This window comes from Amblyomma mixtum, chromosome 9 (assembly GCF_055824585.1).
Source record: "Amblyomma mixtum isolate Tamu chromosome 9, ASM5582458v1, whole genome shotgun sequence".
NCBI lineage: Eukaryota > Metazoa > Arthropoda > Arachnida > Ixodida > Ixodidae > Amblyomma > Amblyomma mixtum.
Window position 1 is genome coordinate 29382425 of NC_143020.1, and position 20353 is coordinate 29402777.

General features: G+C 46.6%; 1 protein-coding gene and 1 pseudogene across 2 annotated transcripts in view; one reads left to right on the forward strand and one right to left on the reverse strand.

Annotated features, from left to right (window-relative positions):
• The first annotated feature begins 8624 nt into the window (after window positions 1-8624).
• LOC149328630 (uncharacterized) lies at window positions 8625-12113 on the forward strand (annotated as a pseudogene).
• A 1816-nt stretch (window positions 12114-13929) lies between these two features.
• The window catches only part of LOC149328631 (inter-alpha-trypsin inhibitor-like), a 32252-nt gene continuing 25828 nt past the window's right edge, over window positions 13930-20353 (reverse strand). For both annotated transcript variants that reach the window (XM_089560928.1, XM_089560927.1), the window contains 2 exons: window positions 18341-18387; window positions 13930-14065 (listed from right to left, as the gene is read on the reverse strand). In XM_089560928.1, coding sequence (XP_089417054.1) covers window positions 18380-18387 — 8 coding nt within the window. In that variant the 3' untranslated portion in view covers window positions 13930-14065; window positions 18341-18379. The remainder of the gene's footprint in view (window positions 14066-18340; window positions 18388-20353) is intronic.

Sequence of the window (20353 nt, forward strand, 5' to 3'; positions counted from 1 at the left end):
AGTGGTTGTCGGGGTTCGAACCGCGGCGTCTTCTTCCTCGTCTGCGTCATCCCGCGATTCCTCGTAATCGGTGTCTTCGCCGAAATAAAACTCTTCTTTCCGACTCGGAGCTGTTCGACTTGCCCTCCGTCCGGCTCTCCGTGTTTACGCGCACCACGTGCGTGTCAAGCAGACGACACGCCTACACGACGTCACGGCTTTCCGGGCCCACGTGACAACGCATTGTCTGGTTTTTGACGTCATGAAAGAGCCTGGCAAAACCTGGCAACTACGAACCGAAACCGAAACTGCTAGGTACGAATAATACGATTATTAATTATATAATGCGAGTTCATGCTTCTAAGATGGTGTTCCATGCTCACTGAATCGTTACGCATTATTTACAACCCAGAGATACAACACAAAAATTTGGTGTCTCTACCCCTTTAAGAATAATATTTGTGCACTATCTTGGCAATATCTCTGTTAAACAGGCATTAGCGGCGTAAAGTGGCGTGAAACACGGCGCGCTCGTCTGATAGCGATAGATCGTGTGACGAGAGACCGGCCGGAGCGGGCTAACAGTGTCGAAAGCGCCACCTCACGAGAGGGAGCCGAATGGGGCCTCGTTTGGCCGCCGAACTGCAGCGGAGTTTGCAAACAGACCAGGTAATCTAGTAACGTTGGGGTAAAAGGGGATCCTGGTGGTTGAGCCGATGCCGAGCGTTTGGACCTTTAAGGCTCCTGGGCGGAGGCAACGCACCACTTTGGCCCCAGCTTCCTGCAGACGGCACCTCCGGCCAGCCCCGACCGGGGAAGTCGGCAGTCGCCTTTACCTCTCCTCTCCTCCCCTCCATCTTTCACTTTCCTATCTCTTTCTTACACTCTCCTGTCACCTCCTCCCTTCTTGGTTTTTCCTTTTCTCCTGGCGGCTAGGGTTAACCTTGTGTGGCGAGCTACCCTGGGTTAGATCATATTTGGTTACAGCAGTGGTGTGCAGCTTGCGTGGGCAGGGCTTCGTTTTCAAGTTCCTGTCCCGTCCCCTTGTTGGACTCCATGGTGGGTGGCTGGCACCATGGCCGCAGAACATATTTTTTTATGGCTTCATCCCTGCTTTCAAATGATATTTTTTTATGGCTTCATGCCATAAAACGCCTGCTTTCAAATGCCTGCTTTCAAATGATCGCCCTCTGAAAACGGTGCGGACCGATGTAACATCTCAGTTCTTCAACAAAAAGAAGTCAACTTTCCGGAAGTACCACATCGTTCAAAGTAAAGAAAAATAAAGAGCAGCCAGACAAATATCCCCGTTCCTTGTTTCAAGAGTTCTTACCTATTCCTTGGGCCCTCAGTACAAAATTCCGAAATTGGCTAGTGGTGCCCTCCTGATCGAACTACTCGACATATCTCAGATATCAAAGCTTGCAAACATTGAAACCTTTGGCCATATTCCTGTTTCTGTCACACCACACATAAAATTAAACACAGTACGTGGTGTCATCTCGGACAACGACTTTCTGCACCTAACAGAAGAAGAAATGATTGAAGGACTGTCTCCTCAAAATGTAACCGGTTTCCATAGAATTACAATCCGCAAAGACAACAAATAAATCTCGACAAAACACCTTGTCCTGACATTTGCCTCCTGCATTCTGCCCGAGTCAATCGACGCTGTGCAAACTGCGACGGCGACCACGCCGCTTACTCAAGATCCTGTCCTGCCTGGAAAAGAGAGAAAAATTGGATGTGGCTTAGCTTGGTTAAGCCTGGTAAATGCGAAGCAATACGTGGTTCTCCTGCCGTTCTTCTCGTTCTTCTGTCTCCGTAGCTCGCTGATGCTTTCTCTTTGCAACCTGCCGAAGCGTAGAGGCTGGAGGCGGCATCTCATGGGCTTGACGAGAAGAGCGCAGTAAGGCCGCAGCCGTGGCTATGCGCCGCGCAAGGCAACGGCACGAGATGGCGCCCCGTTTTTAAGCAGATGGTATGACGTCACATAGCGCACAGCGCCCCTGGTGAGAGGAGTGGCAGTCAGGCCACGGTCGTGGCTATGCGCCGCGCAAGGCGACGGTGTGAGATGGGGCCCCGTTTTTACACAGATGGTATGACGTCACATAGCGCGCAGCGCCCCTGGTGAGAGGAGCGGGAGTCAGGCCGTGACTATGCGCCGCGCAAGGCGACGGCGTGAGATGGGGCCCCGTTTTTACACAGATGGTTTGACGTCCCGTAGCGAGGTCACGCGAAAGGTCAAGCGTGGCTATGCGGCCACGGCACGGCACGGGATGAGGTGGTAGCGAAAGTAGTATTGCTTCGCAATAAAAAGAAATAATTGCAATTAAGACAATAGAAAATATCCCATTTAAAGAGGCGAGAAGGCGTTATGCAACGTCACAAGGCACGTCACCTTCACACCTCCCCCAAACTTCACCGCTGCGGTGCGTGGGCGCGGCGCACCACAGCGGTCTCAGGCACCTGCCCAGCTCACACACAGTGATGCTGAGGCAGGGCCATCCGCGCCTCGGGCAGATGCAGCGAGAGCTGCTATGCCACTCCCGAAAAAGGGCGTGCCGGCCACCAAGTCGGCAGCCCGCAAGGCTTCCCCCATTCGGGAGAAGCCCGCAACCCCTCTTCCCGCGGGTTCTCCTCGGAACTCTACCGCTTCCACTGAGGCGATGGACACAACTCGGAGCTCACCTCCGCCGCTTCGGAGGCGGAGCTCTCTTGATCGCAAAAAAGAAAAAAACCTTAATAACAGGCCCTGAACAAGGACAGACCTAAGGTCTCAGTACATTCTCCCCCGAAATCATCATGGCGTTCCTTATCCACTGGAACTGCCGTGGAATTCTAAATAACTATAGTGATGCCACAGATATCTTAAATTCTCTATCTCCTGTAGCACTGTGTCTGCAGGAGACCAACTTGGGACCTTGTCATAAAAATGTTTTTAAAAGGTATAAAGTCTTTCGCCGTGACCGTGAACAGGCAAACAGGCTCTCTGGAGGTGTTGCTGTTGTAGTTCAGAGTGGTGTTGCAACCCATGAAATAAAGCTCCAGACGAATTATGAATCCGTTGCAGTCACCGTGATTAGCTTTAAACAATTACCATATGCACAGTGTATCTTCAACCACACCTCACAGTAACACTCCATGACCTAGAAGCACTTTTTAATCAGTTACCAAAGCCATATGTGGTAATCGGTGATTTTAATGTGCACTCTCCGTTTTGGGGTAGTGAGCAGACAGACACTAGAGGTCGGGTTTTAGAAGATTTTATCCTATGCAACAACGTTTGCCTGCTCAATACGGGCAAACCCACATATTGCACTCCATCGTCAGGAAAGATAAGTTGTATAGACTTGTCTTTTAGCTCTCCATCGATTTTTACCGATTTTAAGTGGGTTGTTCTTAATAACGCGTACGGAAGTGATTACTTTCCAGTTTTAATTAACGTTTCATCACCACCACCAATTATTCCAACTAAACCACGCCGTTGGAAGCTAGACTTAGCAGACTGGCCAGTATTTCAGGAAGAGGCCTGTCTGGAGAAAATATTTTGTGATAAACTTAGCGTTGACGATTTAGATGAAATTTTTACAACATGTATCATCGCGGCTGCACGTCTAGCTATTCCACAGTCATCAGGAGTAGTGCGCAAAAACCACAAAGTTTGGTACAGCCAATATTGCAGAGAAGCAAAAAAAAACGAAATAAAGCCTGGAGAACTTTGCGAAAATACCCCACACACGACAACCTCATAAATTTTAAAAAGACGAGAGCAATAGCACGGTACATTCGTCGCAATGCTGAAAAAACATCCTGGAGAAACTACTTATCATCTATAAATAGTTCACTTACATCGAAATAAATGTGGGAACAAGACCGCAAACTATATGGAAGCTTTTCAACATTCACAATTTCTTTTTTACTATCACCGGATACACAAACAGGTATTGAGGAACAGGTAGACATACTAGGAGAACATTTCTGTACAATTTCTAGTTCCTCACATTACACACAGTCGTTCTTAAAATATAAAAATACAGCCGAAAAGCAGACTACCGACAAGTGGCGGCACAAATGAACATTACAATAATTTAATTACACTAGAGGAAATCCATAGAGTACTGTCAGCCGGCAAAAAGACAGCGCCAGGCCCAGATGAAATCCGTTAAGAAATGCTTGCTCACCTCTCTGGAAATGCTGTAGAAGCTCTTCTAAAATTCTTTATTAATATATGGCAGTCTGGAAAAATGCCGCAGGCATGGAAAAAGGCCGTGCTTGTGCCATTCCTCAAATCTTGGAAGCCGCCAACCTAGGCGGGTAGTTACAGACCAATAGCACTTACAAGTTGTCTGGCTAAAAGTTTTGAAAGTGTGCTAAATATTAGGTTAATGTTCATCCTTGAATCGCGCCAACTTCTTGATATCCACCAATGTGAATTTAAAAAGCATTTTTCACAAATGACCATCTCGTCCGTCTTGAAAACACAGTCCGCGAAGCATTCATACACAAACAGCACTGCCTGGCAGTATTTTTTTACTTGGAAAAGGCTTATGACACTACCTGGAGGTTTGGGATTCTTCGTGACCTCGCAGATCTAGATATCCGTGGCAGGATGCTGAACTCTTTAAAAGACTTCCTTTCTGACCGTTCATTTCGTGTGCGTCTAGGTTGCACACTTTCAAAAAAATTCATCCAAGAAAATGGCGTACCACACTGAGTACCACACTCTTTATTGTAAAAATGAACTCAATATCTCAAATGATCCCAAAGTCCATCATGTACTCCGTATATGTTGACGACCTCCAAATTTCATGCACATCTTCCAGCTTATCAACATGCGAAAGACAGATACAGCTTACACTAAACAAACTAGCAACTTGGGCAGACCAAAATGGATTTAAGTTCTCTCCGAAAAAAACAGTTGCCGTCCTGTTCTAACTGAAAAGAGACGTGCAAATTGATCCCACCCTGCACTTGAATGAAACTGTTCTACAAGTAAAACAAGAGGGCAAATTTCTAGGCATAACTTTTGACAGAAAGCTCACATTCTTACCCCACATAAACACCCTCAAAAAGAAAGATTCCCGATCACTAAATATACTGAAGGTACTCTCATGGAAACACTGGGGGTCCGATACGTTATGTCTTTTACAGATCTACTGGTCCATAGTACGGTCCACTTTGGACTATGGATGCATTGTGTATGGGTCTGCAAGGACATCATACCTCAAAAAACTCGATCCTGTACAAAACCTAGGTGTTCTTCTATCAACTGGTGCATACAGAACATCCCCCATAAACGGTCTATATGTAGAAACAAATGAACCATCTCTTGCAAACAGAGGAGCGATGCTTACATGTGCATATGTACTGAAAATAAGATCCTTACCAAAACACCTTTGTTACCCCATAGTTACCAAGTGCACATCTAAAGGACTGTTCAATAATAAACCATAATGAATGAGACCTTTTTTATTACGCTTTGAAGATGCATGTGATGAACTAGGAATACCAGATGATCTACCTGAAATCGCCCCGAGACACAATCTACTCCCGGCATGGTAATGCCTTCTCGCTGCGTGCGACATCACGCTAACAGAGTTTCATAAAAAACAAACACCACACGGACACTTACTACAAGAATACCTTACTTTGAAAGAGAAATATTCAAGCTACATGGAGTTTTACACGGACAGCTCCAAAACATCAACACACTTTGGAAGTGCAGTAGTACAAGGCAAATGGGAAAAAATAGTAAGATTGCCAAGTTAGGTATCAATTTTTACTGCCGAATTTTATGCAGTGTGCATGGCTGTGGAGAAAATAGTAGAGGAGAACATAGAAAACATTATAATATACACCGACTCTCTGAGCTTACTCACAGAGCTGCAGTAAAGAAACGCAGTTGAACCCTTACTAGGCAGCATCATACATAACATAGAAAAAGTCACAACACAAGGACATATGATAATTCGGTACCTCAAAGCAGCTTGAAATGATGCCTAAACGTAATAAGGAGAAAGGTAAAATATATGAGCTATAGCTTTATTATCATAGTCATTAAATTCCAATAATATCTGGTTTATTTTTAATTAATTTCTATTTTTGCTCTCCTTAGTGGTTCGTATATCCTTTATTACGGAGCTGTGCAAAACTGTGCGGGGTCACCGGTAAATTATGACAGGTACCCTGTTGAAATTAGATCAGTACCAGACTTCCTTATCAGTAGTACATAACAAAGAGGGAGCAGTTAGATGAGTTTCTTGAAAATACAAAGTGGCCAAGGGAAAGGGAGCCTCAGGGTGCTTAGCCATTGTTTCGAGATGAGTTGTTTTCGTCTAGGCGGTATTGGCTAAGCATGCGCGCAAAGATGGTTTCTAATAGACTTGTCTTCGTAAATTAGCTGGCTTAGTTCCGCACAGAAGTACATGGAGTACGATGACAATACAGTTTTCCTGGTAGGCGTGCAACGCGGTCGCGAGTAACTAAAACTCGGAGCTCAATCTTTGCTTAGCTATCGTAACTAAGACTGCCTCAGCGTTACATAATAACACGCTACATTTACTCAACCGTGAATAAATCTAGGTAGCAACTTAATCCACAATCCGCTGCTGGTCTCCTACCTGCTTTACCACCATTTCAGGAAGACGAAAATTTGTGCAGCGTTAGCACTTAATGCGATTTTTCCCGCATATTCGCTGTAGCGTTCGTCGCCAAATAGCGAACGATAATGAAACAACGTCGTGCATGAAGTCGTTGCCGCGCTTCTCGCACTTCCTCGTCAACAGGTGCGCTGACCGGGCGCCACAAGATGGCGCCAAACGGCTTCCAACGCCGCTACATACATACAGTCGAGACTACTTATATCAAGCCTGACGGGCACGAAGAGCGTCTTTATTTTATCGAAAGTTCGCGGTAAGTTGACTTTCACTATTATAGCAAAAACAGTGACAAGAGTGGGGTTTATTCCATTAATACGTCCGTTGTGCACGTCTGGTTGTTCAAAGGAGGCCCTATCAAGCCGCATTCTAAGCTGCCTAACGCTGCATATGCTATTGGTTGAGACCCTTGCTTCGGGCAACCAGCTTTAGGGACGTGATAATACCGATAGCGATTAAGGCGTTCACGGCAACTAGTAGTAGGCTGAAATTGTTGTGTTCAATCAGCGACAAAGCTTTAAGGTTGCCGCGGTGAACCGACCCCAGCGCATGAGCGCGCCGAACGTAGACAGTGCGCCAGCATTGTGTAAAACGCTCGAGCTGCGCACTGAGCTCCAAATAACCCAGCCGCCGTTAATAGGTTCTTGAAGCAATAGCTCTGAGCGCTGGTAGAGCTGCATAAACCAAAAAGCTTTCCCCCGTCGGCACGCGCGCACGCACGGATTTGCCCTTTAGCCAGGGTGGGCGCGCTTTGCGGCAGGTAACTGCAATTTCAATGCAACCTTTTTTCTTGCTTTTTGGCGCTCGACAATTTCTTTGAGGGAGATCCCGGGAGCTTTGAGACACTCTTCGGTCTGAGCGCTGGTGGGAGGGCACCTTCACGGCGCCTCGTCGTTCGTTATTAACAAGTTGTGCGGCCACGGTTTGTTTTTGCTCAGACGGACTGTGTTAACTATAATAAACTTTTTTGACCGGCACACCGCCCTCGTTCGTAGTAAGCGAGCGTTAATTTTACCTCCGGTCGTTATATGTGGGAGCTACTGTAATTGCTGATCAGGAAAGGCTTGGAACAACAACTTAGTATTGCCTCAGTGGACACCTGAACCGTGCATTTTTTTTTATTTGAAAACAGAAATGAATACAGCAAACTATGTACAATGGTACTGGACCCATAGCCAAGGCTAGTGTCGGGTCCAACACAATGATAAATTGCAAAAATGCGGCAGGTGGAGAGAACACTTCTCACATAAATAATTTCAAAATATTAAAAACACAACATACATAGCTAATATATACACTTGTTATCATGCATACATTCTTTGTGCGCAGTAACCTTAAATGTTAACAAATTTTGCAGTCATTTTGCAGGCAGAATTTACAGCTCAACCGGCGGAAACTTACAGATTCAGTAAAAATATTTTAAGAGATTGTGAAAAATTAATTTTTATTTTAACATTTTAACATTGGGAGAAGGGATGAAAAGTGAGCGGAGGAAAACATAAATAATCGGCGTACTAGAGGGCACGAGATTGCTTTCTACTGTAAGAATTCACTGTAAGAAGCTGGTTCTGAACTAGCGCGTCAGTCTGTTATTGTTGGAAAAATTACGAAAAATATAAATTTCCCAGCTGAAGCCTAGAACGGGGTTAGCGTGTCTGGCTAACGGAATCATACGTGGCTGTTTATCGTATTCTCTCTGCTTATGGGTGTGGTAAATGCAACCGTGCTTTCACGAAGAAAAAAAAAATCAGTTTCAGTTTTGGAAGCAGCCATCATAGTTTTGAATATAGAGGCGATGGTTGATATTAATGAAGGATTGTTTGAACGGCTATAGGCGCTAAAAGCATTCCTGCATTCCTGCATATGGTAACAAGTCGCATATGATACCGTTAGCCGGACACGCTAACCACGGTTTAGGCGCGAAACGCATCGCGGCGTTCGTGGAGACACCGGCGTTCGTGGAGAGCGTTCGGGCGAGGCAGAGGGATGGCAACGCTTGGAAGTTTCGACCAGTTCGTCGAGGACGGAGACTAGGACTTTAGGTCCTACGTGGAAAGGTTGGAGCATTTCCTGAAGGCCTCCAAGGTGAGCGACGACCTCAAGGTCGAGATGTTTAGAACGGCGATAGGCAAGAAGGCTTACAAGACGCTGAAGACTTTACTAGAGCCTAAAAAGCCGCAGGACAAGACTTATGCGGAAACCCATAGAAGTGCTGCGAAGTCATTTCGCACCCAAGCCCATGGTCATCGCAGAACGATTCAAATTTAATCGGCGGCGCCAGCAACAGGGAGAGTCCATAGCAGCATATGCAGTGGAGTTGAGGCGATTGGCAGCTTCATGCGAATTCGGGGAATTCCTCGATGAGGCTCTGCGAGACCGCTTTGTAGTGGGCCTCTGCGACAGCGCAACGCAAGCAGAGTTACTGAAGAGAAGCAAGTTGACATTTTCGGATGCCTTCGACGTTGCGAAAAGCATCGAGCTAGCGCGGAAGGAAAGTCGGGAATTTCTACCGACGGGGACGCAAGGTACAGTCGACGCCGTACGTCATAAGGCAGACGGTGGGAAACGCCCGCAGCAGTGTTCATCCGATGTAGAACTAGCAAGGGACCGAGTGTCTGAATCGTCGGACTGTTTCCAGTGTGACCCGAATGCGGAACAATGGGAGGGCCTGCTGACCAGCAGCGAGCTCACGGCCCAAAGGGCACTGGTGCAGCACGCCTGCGAAGCAGCAAGACTCAGCGGTGCCCTGGAATAGGGGCGCCGACCTTGTGAAGAGGCCGAAGACATGAAGACATCGGCCCACCGCTAAAACCTGATTTTTGGAGCATTAAATGTTTTTCACTCACTCACTCCAGTGTGGCTCAGCGCATGAAGCATCGAACTGCAAATTTCGCAGGTATCGCTGTCGTGCCTGCAAGCGTATAAGGACTCTTGGCGAAAATGTGCAAGGTCAAATTCGGTAGCTGAGGAGGAGGTGGATTGTGACCAAGTGTTGTTGTACAATGTCTATCCTTGTGCAGAACGCCCAGGGCATTATGAAATCTGCCTTAAGATAGCCAAGAAGAATGTTAACATGCAAATAGACACGGGTGCATCGGTTTCCATTGTGCCAGAAGCGCTTTACAGGAAATTCTGGCGCAGTCTACCTCAAGAGCCTTGCCACATAAACCTGAGGACATACGGTGGATCGCCACTAACAGTCACATAGAAGTTGACGGTTCCAGTCGAACATAATGTTCAATGCAAGGAACTTCCGCTCATTGTTGTTAAAACCCACAACAATAGCGGCACTGCGTTGCTAGGACGTGACTGGCTGGAGGCTCTTAACCTACACTGGTCAAGTGTGCATGGTGTTTGTTCAGACAAAGTTTCGGCGCTACTTGAGAAGTACGCACAGGTGTTCGAGCCCAATCTGGGGCTGATCAAATGTAGTCCAGTCAGGCTGGTTTTGAAGGAGGAGAGCAACCCGATATTTTGCAAGGCGCGACAGGTGCCATTTTCTTTGGCGGAAACCCTGTCACTTGAATTGCAGTCTCTTGTAAACAGGGGAGTGAGGTCCCTGTACAGAAAAGCGACTGGGCGACGCCCTTAGTTGTGCCTTAGGCGAACAACAAAGTCAGAGTGTGTGGGGACTTCATGGTTACATTGAATCCGTGCCTAGGAACTGACCATTATCTGCTTCCCATGATGAAACATTTGATTGCAAAGTTGTCAGGATGCAAGTATTTCACAGTGCTTGATTTGTCGACAGCGTATCAGCAGCTGGAACTGCATCCGGAGGCACAATCAATGGTGGTTCTCAATACACACCTGGGGCTATTCAAGTACACGCGCTTGCCGTATGGCATCACAAGTGCACTTGCTGTTTTCCAGTCTGTCACGGATGACGTGTTAAAAGGGCTTGAGCGGGTAAGCTGCTACTTGGATGATGTAATTATCGCGGGTTCAACATTTAACGAATGTTTTCATCGAGTAAAAAGGGTGTTGGCACGTTTCTAGAGTTTCTTTGGCACGTTTTCTTTTGCATGCGATTGCAAAAGGAAAAGTGCAAATTGTTTCAGACGTCTGTATGTTACCTAGGCCACATTCTGGACAACAAGGGCGTTCGGCCATCAGATGAAAAGGTGAAAGCAATGAAAGAGGCACCAAGTCCATAGGATGCGGCACAGTTGCGAGCTTACCTGGGCTTGATTAACTTTTACGGGAAGTTTGTACCGAAAATGTCAGCTAAGCTTAAGCCGCTGTACAATGCTTTAAAAAAATAAAAGGGATTTCAGTGGTCACAGGAAGCTGAGCAAGCATTTCAAGAAAGTAAGAGCTGGTTAACACAAAGCAATGTGCTAACATACTACGACCAAAAAAGGCCGACAGGACTAATGTGCGACCCTTCGGTTTACGGCGTAGGAGCCATTCTTTTTCATAAGATTGGAAGCGACGAAAGACCAATTGCCTATGCTTCCAGAACGTTAAGTAACGCAGAGCAGGGGTATGCTCACATCGAAAAAGAGGCATTGGCTGTTGTTTCTGGGCTGAAAAAGTTCCACAAATAGCTGTTCGGGCATCGCTTTAAGATTTACTCCGACCATCAGCCATTGGTAGGCTTGCTCGCTCATGGTAAGCCGGTACCAGTGATGACAGCAGCCCGCATGCAACGCTGGGCTTTACTGCTTGCAGCCTACGATTATCGTTGGGTTTACCGCAAAAGTCAAGAGGTTGGAAATGCTAACGGTTTTTACGGTTACCACTTGCAAATCGCAACGATGTCTGGGTTTATGCACATTTCTTTTCAGTTGTTGACGAAGTGCCGTTGTCTGCTGTTGAAGTTCAGAAGTGCACTCGAACTGACAGAGTATTGTTGAAAGTGCTATGCTATACGGTTGGCCGCCCCATGTCATAGACGGCGACCTAATACCTTATTTCATTCGGCGACATGACCTATCTGTAGATCAGCAGTGTGTAACATGGGGAAATCGAGTGATTATACCTCGTGGGTTGCGCAAACAGGTGTTGCATCTTGTGCACGAAGGACACCCCGGGATGACGCTGATGAAAATGCTCGCCCGTAACTTTGTGTAGTGGCCTCAGCTCACGGAGGACATTGAGCAGATTGTTAAAAGCTGTGGCACGTGTGACACAAAATGCTCCGCCACGTATTCCACTTCTAACTTGGGGTTGGCCAACTCGCAGATGGCAAAGAATTCATCTGGACTTTGCTTTTACAGATAACCAATGGCTCATAGTCCTAGTGGATGTGCATTCCAAATGGACAGAAGTGTTGGTGATGTCATCCACCTCTACCGAGAAGACCATTGAAAAGCTGCGGAGTGTCTTTGCGTCCTACGGCCTGCCGGAAGACGTAGTTACGGACAATTGTCCACAGTTCTGTGCCAAGAATTTCGCAAACTTTCTCCGCAGGAATGGGGTGCGGCATACCAGGACGCCACCGTACCACCCCGCATCAAATGGAAGCGCTGAGCGGTACGTGCGGGACCTTTTGCGACAGGTTCTCGACGAGAGAAGAACAGGGATAAAAAAAAAAAAACCTTGCAACATCGGGTTGACCAATTTCTGTTCACGTACCGAAACACACCAACCGCAACCACGGGGCTGACACCCGCGGAATTGTTTCTGTCATGGAAGCCGCGCACACGCCTGACCTTTCTCCAACCGAACTTGGAAAAGCGTGTGAACGACAGGTTCAACCAAACGAAAGAGAAGGCCAACGAGAGAGGGCGGTCATGGAGATCATTTGAGGAAGGCGACCATGCGCTCGTGCAAGAACTACATCTTGAGGAATCGAAGTGGCTGCGGGGCGTTGTAGAACAGCGGTGCAGTGCATCCACCTACAATGTTAGAATAGGGCAGCAACAGAGGTTTGTGCATACCGACAATCTACGTCCATGTTCGTTTCAAAGTGTTGAATCCAGCCACTGTGTATCCTTCTGTGCCTAGTTCAATGTCTGATTCTGTACCGGAAGGGTCATCAGCTAAGATCCCTTCCTTGGATACGTCTGAGCCACAGGATTCATCAGCACCACAGTCTGCCCAAGCATCTACGTTGCCAGGAAAGAACGTCAATTCGCGTGCAAGGTCCACGCTGCCTGCACCACCGCTCCGGGAGCATGCGCCACCTCCGAACACGCCACCTCTTCTGCGCAGTGCTCGTTCTCGAAAGCCTTCTGATCGTTATACCCCATAGAGCTTGTGTAAAACAGTTAGGGGGAAAGGGAATGAAGTGTCGTGTGATTGCATTGTGCGCGACTGGAATGTAGTGTCACGTAATCGACTGTGACATGGGTGGTGATGCAATGCTTAGAGGGGGAGCGTTGCTCTGTTGTTAAGAAGGCAGCGAGAAGATCGCTCGAGTTTGTGTCTCTTACTCTGTACGGCCCAGCATGCCGAATAAACATGTTGCTTAGTCGTTCTGCCTCCGCTTCGCTCGCCGCGGCTACAACAAGTGTTAGTATGCTCTCGACGCTCTGCTCTTAGAATACGTATTGACCGAGTTTGCAATATAAAAAATATAAAATAAAATAATAAACTTGTCTTCCCGAGCACCATCCACAATATCAGCAGCCGTTTTAGAGTCGCAGGTTAGAAAACAAAATATTAGTTACAGAATAACTCAATTCCTAAATTCGACCTGCTGCACTAGCTACTGTCCTTGCAAACACACAGAGGCCACGTGTTCTACAGGAAGTGAAGATTGTGGGCTGCCCCATAGTGCGAGTAAATAGTTGCGAATACTTGAGGATGTACAGCTTTTACTTCAATCTTCTATGTAGTTGCTTGCAAGACACTAAATTCTTATGCTCATTATTGAAACAAATTTTTGAACCACTCACAGATGTAAAATAAAAAAACATGAAGTCATAAAGAAACTTTATGCCTGCCGTAGCACACCTTATTGTGCTTTGGAAAACCTATTGTTTGAACTTAGGGGCAGCGCCTGCAGTCTCTGTGATGAAATGCGCACGCATGGAACAGATAGTTTTCATTCTATTGCGTGAACAAATTGCAACCGCATCTCTTAAACTAAAAACGCGGTTTTCGTTGGAAAGGTAACAAGGGCGGACAGCCACTGGTGAGATTTGAGGAATTACGAACGGAAAAAACTTGAATTTGCATACTAATAATTTAGCCTATTGCCCAAGGCGCCAACAAAACGATGCGCTTAAAATTACATCTGAATTTTCTATACGAGAAACTTACCTCCCAGGAAGCAGTTTTTTTTAACACCTGTTTATGATGTTACAGATCCTGACGAGCGTGAACAGACACTGCATTGTCTGTGTATAGGAAGATTTTATTTTTTAACAAATCGCCAGCATAACTGAGTCAGCCATTTTCGAAGCACCGTGTTATGTGACGGAACCAATGAGGTAAGTTCTTTATCTTTCTTGTATTAGCTGTCCCAGCATGTGTCCCTAGAAAGAAATGCGAAATATTTATTCCCCGGTCAAATAGATCCCCCTAATTATGAGCAATAATTCGAAAATACAAAGCAGAAAAAAATTATTTACAACCAAGCCACACTTTCAAATTTGAGAAGGTTGCAATATGATGAAAGCTTTGACATGTTTGCAATACTTCTTTCGTAAGTTATTTATGCGAAATTTTTTCTCTAGACTTGATAACATAGTTTTCGAAACTTTACAGGCAGACGAATATCAGGTGGGAACACCAACGCAATCAAGTTTACTGCTGGAAAGGTGCCGCTTTTAAAAAAAAACAAATCTACACCAACAGCCAAGAAAAGAGACAACAGGTTGAAAACATGTCCCCACTCTGCAATCCTCTGCGATAGTTAGGTGCAGCGTGCAAAGCAAAATTGGGGATGAAAAGAAGCCATTTTTCTGCGCTTAAAGGGGAATTGCTGGCCACTCACGAAAATTAAATTAACATCGACCAAAGTCACAGAATTAAGGCTAAAAATGTTTCCCAGATAAGGCAACATCTCCTGTCCAGTGTGAAGCTTAATAATCAACAAGCGGTTGCGGGGAGACGTCTTCAAACAGGCGTCTACCTGAACCCAACATTGATTAAACTTATTATCCCGGACATAGAGGACGACATATGTAAGAAATGTGGAGCGAGAGGGACCCTCGACCATATTTTTTGGGAGTGCACACAGTCCCCAGGCAGGGCGAATAAAATGGATAGTAGAGACGCCTGGGAGAACTTTTTGCGTTGCTCGGACCCTGCGCACCAGCTCCTCCCCGTCTGACTGGCTGAAGAGGCCGACGGGATTCAAGAAATACAGGCCAGCATCTGACGCGGAGGCCCTGACAACCCCAATCCTTCCTGGTCCTCATCTCTCGACTGAGACGGAGAGCCGGAGGGTAGGATGAGGTCGTCTTCTTCTGTTGGACAATAAGGTCTTTCACTCACTTACTACCACATAGGCATTTGGGTGCTATATTTTGCGCAACGTTTCGTTATAAAATCATATAGCATTCTAAACTGCTAGGTAGTATGGGCAGGTGTTTAGGATATTACAGTCTGAAAACAAAATTCATTAAACCGAATTCATTCATTAACGATTTCGGGTAAAGCAACGTACACGGAACACGGAGGCAGGAGGTTAGTATTCTTCTGGCTGCATGTGGTTGTCGTTTATTTTCAGGAGTTATCATTGCGGCAGAAAGATGATTACACTAATGAATGCCCTTTCTTCAAAAAAATCTCAACGCGTTCCTTGGGGTTGGTGGCTGTTGGCTCCATTCATACAAATAGATTCGAAAGAATTTAAACGAAAATAAAATATGGTTTTGAGGAAAGGAAATGGCGCAGTAACTGTGTTCTGCATTTCGCTGGACACCCGATCCATGCCGTTAGGAAAGGGAGGAAAGTGAGTATGAAAGGAGAAAGAGAAAAACAGGTGCCGCAGTGGAGGTCTCCGGAATAATTTCGACCACCTAAGGATCTTTAACGCGCACTGACATGGCACAGCATACGGGCGCCCCTTTGCGTTTCACCTGCATCGAAGTGCGACCGCCGCTGTCGGGTTCGAAAGCAGGTACTCCGGCTCAGTAGACGAGCGCCCTAGCCACTGAGTGACCACGGCGAGGAAGCAATTTAAGTCAAAAAGCATTTTGACGACATTTTTAAGTCTGTTCCAAATGTCCTATAAAATTACGCAGTTTCCACTCGTTAAGGCAGCAACGCACCCCGGGAAACAAAACTCGCTGGGGATTCGAGACCAACACGGAAGCGACGGACATTGTGCAAAATCAACGTGGTTGAAGGGAAAAATCCTTATAGCTTCTATCCTCTGAAGGCTCACGTAACTAACCTGACGACGATTCTGACGCCGGATGAAAGGCCTAACGTACGGTGTGGATTCCAAGGGACGGCAGGTGTAGCAGATGGCGCAGAAAGTTTGATTGGCGGATGAGATGAAGTTTGCGGGGCAAATGGTGGACGCAGCTAGCTAAGGACAGGGTTAATTGGAGAGACATGGCAGAGGCATTTACCTGCAGTGGGCATAGTCAGGCTTCTGATGTTGGTGATGTTGCCAACTGGACTGCACCCAAACGGAACTGATACCCATTTAATAGAAGGGGTCCGTGTGAGCCTTCGAAGAATCTAAATTGAGGGTCGCGTAGAGGAGAATGGTGATGGAGCGTAGCGTTTGATGTGCTGCTTCGACTTCTTAGACATATCATTCGGAAGCCCCGGCGCCTGAACAGCACGCTTACTGAGGGAAGGGTGGGAGGACGCTTGCGCTGTGAATGTTTTGTTTTTGCCCCCATTAAAGATCACGGAGGAACAGACGCGTAACGCTTGGAAAACGAGTGCGCTTAGTGGTTGGTTTGGTTGGTTTATGGGGTTTAACGTCCCAAAGCGACTAAGGCTATGAGAGACGCCGTAGTGGAGGGCTCCGGAAATTTCGACCACCTGGGGTTCTTTAACGTGCACTGACATCGCACAGTACGCGGGCCTCGAATTTCTCCTCCAAAGAAATTCAGCCGCCGCGGCCGGGATCGAACCCGCGTCTTTCGGGCCAGCAGCCGAGCACCATAGCCACTGAGCCACCGCGGCGGCCGAGTGCGCTTAGTGTCGCTGAAATGTGCACCTAAGATATATCTTGATACCTTGAATGAACGCTAACGCAGGGCTGTTGGGCAAAACCAGCAGGGCCGCTGAACGTCTCTTAGCAAGCGGAGGAACAGGCACCACTGTGGCAGCGAACGCCATGGCGATGGATTCGTCTAAGAATGTTATATGCAATTCGTGAAATGCACCTAATGCTTTGTACCATGCGTTATCGGTGACACAGGCTAGCAATATTTCTCGCCTGGCCACCAGTGTATGCATTACATATACATGGTGTCCCACCTAACTTGGACCAACATTTATAAAAAAACTAAGTGTTCTTCAGGTTGAAATCGCATGAATGTTGTTAGGGTTTATCTAAAGTTACAGTACCATTTTCTAGCGCGTTCTATTTGAGTAATTAGTGGAGATAAAAAAAATAACTTTTTATGTATAGCTTGAAACATTCAGGCGTCAATAAAAAAGTTGTGGAGCTCCACAAATATTGACAAAACCAGGCCCTTGCAACGAGATCGACTTGGCGTGGCTGTTTTTATTCGGGAAAAACGAAAGCCCGCGGAGTTTAAAAATACCACGTGACAGCGCGCATCCGGGCGCACGCGCCTGGATGCGCCGCGATTACAGCGCTCTCACCCGTGCTTTGTAAAAAAACATCACTCGCTTTCTTGGTTCTTGGTTCCTTATCTTGGTTGCAAGATAAGCGCCAGTGGGTACGCGCGGCAGTTGAAAACAAGCGCGGCTCCCGTTTCTGTGGCGTTAATTGCGCTCTCACGTTAGCAGAATGCATGCAGAGGAACGATGGCAATCTCATGAGTTCAAATTTGGGAGCAAGATCCCAACAAGCAAAGACGCATATAACAAGCCTGATAACGTCGTGTGAATTACGCTAAAAAACAGGAGCCGCGTTTTCCTTCAACTGCATCCCGAACCCACTGGCGCTTATCTTGGAACCAAGCGCAACGTGAAGCTCCGTCTTGGGCAGCACGAAAGGCGCGAAGCGAGTGATTTTTTTTAGAAAGCACGGATCAGAGCGCTGTAATCGCGGTTCATCGGGGCGGACGGAGCGTGCTGTCACATGCTATCTTTTAAACTTCGTGGGCTTTCGTTTTTCCCGAATAAAAATGGCCACGCCAAGTCGATCTCGTTGCAAGTGCCTACTTTGGTCAATATTTGTGGAGCTCCACAACTTTCCTATTGACGCCTGAATGTTTCAACCTATATTTAAAGAGTTTTTTTTATCTCGACTAATTATTCAGATAGAATGAGCGCAAAAAATGATACTTTAACCTTAGTTAAACCGTAACATTATCCACGCGATTTCAATTCTGAAGAACGCTTAGTTTTTTTTTTCTTGGTGCAAGCTTGCTGCGACACCTTGTATAAGTAGCCCTGATGACTGGTTAGGTGTATCATAGGGTTTTTTATTCGCTACGGTGAGATTCTTAAATTTCATGATCGGCATGCAAACTGCCAGCCAGCGTTGTTCGTACGGGTAAGTAAATAAAACTTATATAAAATTTGGCTGCTGGTTAATGGTGCACATGTGCTCAAGGATTCAATGCAAAATAGGACTTTCAATCACAAAGGAGTAAAGGTCCTCAAGGCAGCCAAATGGCCTCTTGGCAGCTTTGAAGTCATCTTACCATATTTCAGTGAGAAAAATCGAGGACTTCGAGCAGCCTCTAGTTCCCTGAAAGAGGCAAGAAATGTGAAGGGGTAAGTTCTTCAGGCAACATTACCGGAAATCGGCATAGTGAAGTAGGAAGCCCACCGAGGAAATGCACTTTCGTAGTGACGCGGCTACATGCAAAGTCGGACATTAAAAACTGTTTCAAGAGTAAGAATCTTCACTAGGTTTTCCTAACATTACTACGTAGATCTGGCAGGTACAGTCAGGCCGGAATGAAACGCGAACACTCATATGTCATGCATTTCTGCTTTGCAGCGAGATATTCCTTTACAACCTATTTTCGCTTATGCATTTCAGTAGGCCTTTTACCCAGACACATGAATCAGGCTAGTTGTACGCTTCAGTTGAAAGTAGGCAGGTAAAATATTTTGTTTTCTTGACATGCTCTGTTCGCGTTTCATTCCGGCCTGACTGTACATAACGGCCCGGCCAAGGAAGAATCACGTACGAGGTCTGTTAAAAAAGTATCCGACTTTATTTTTTTTTTTGCAAACACCTGATGGATATGAAACAAGCGCGCTTGCACCAGCTGACCTTGAACATTCGTGCGCATGTACGAATATTTTCCGGCCTGCCGATAGCGTCAGTCGCTGGGACGCAGCGTTTGAGTGAGGCAGTGCGCAGCGCTCTCGTCGGTTTTTTATTACAAGGGAAATGACGGAGCGACAGGAGCAGAGCTACTGCACCAAATGTTGCCAGAAACGGGATGACAACCAAGCGGAAACTGTTCGGAATATTTAGTGCGGCTTTCGGTGAAGATGCTATGAGCAGCACACAAATTATACAGTGGTACAATTGGTTTAAAGATGGCCGCACATCTGCGGAGACCGAGCCACGCTCCGGTGGGCCATCATCATGCAGAAATGACCAGGTCATTGCCGAAGTGAACGCTGCGGTGATGCGGGACCGTCGTGTGACTATCCGAGAAATTGTGGAAGAGGTGGACATCAGCAATTTTTCTGCAAATTCCATTATCCCCGAAGATTTGGCCATGGAGAGAGTTGCGGCGATATTCGTGCCGAAGCTGCTTGGCGGAGCAAAAGCAGCTTCGTGTTGAAGTCTCGCAGGACATGCTAGATTCCACAAACAGTAACCCCGACTTCATAAACACCATAATCACTAGTGACGAGTCTTGGGTGTACGGGTACGACCCGAAAACCAAATTCCAGTTGTCACAGTGGAAGCATTTTATGCCACCGAGACCAAAGAAGGCCCGCCAAGTGCGCAGCAATGTCAAAGTGATGCTGACAGCTTTCTTTGACTTCCTCTGTGTGGCACACCACGAGAACGCACCCTACAGGGTCAAACAATGATCAAAGAGTACTATAGGGACGTCTTCCGTCGCCTACGTGGTGCTGTGAGGCGCGAAAGACCGGAGATGAGGTCAACAGGAAATTGCCGCATCCATCACGACAATGCTCCTGCACATTCCTCGCAATCGATTCAGATTTTTTGGCGAAAAACCAGACTCCTGTAGTTCAACAGACTCCTTACTCTCCTGATATGGGCCCCTGCGACTTCTGACTGTTTCCCAAGGTCAAGAGGACATTGAAAGGAGCGCGATTTCAGACAAGAGAGGACATTATGGCTGCAACGGCAGCTGAGCTTAACTCCATTCCGAAAAAGGCCTTTTCAGAATACTTCCAACAACGGCAGCACCGCTGGGTGAAGTGTGTGGAGTCCCAAGGAGACTACTTTGAAGGTGATTAGGTTTCCAACGCTCCAGTTATGCCAGTTTTTTTTCTTCGGCCAAAGGTCGGATACTTTTCTAACAGATCTCGTATACGAATCGGAGTCTAGTCACACTATCTTTCCTTACAACGTTAAAACGGGGAAGGCACTTAAGCAGCTGTTAAAACAGAAGAAATGCCTAGGCATGCTTTCCGGTGGCATTATTTCTGTAAAAAAAAACTGCTACCTACACTGTATTTGGTGACAAGTTTAGTTACGCTTTTTTATCGGCATT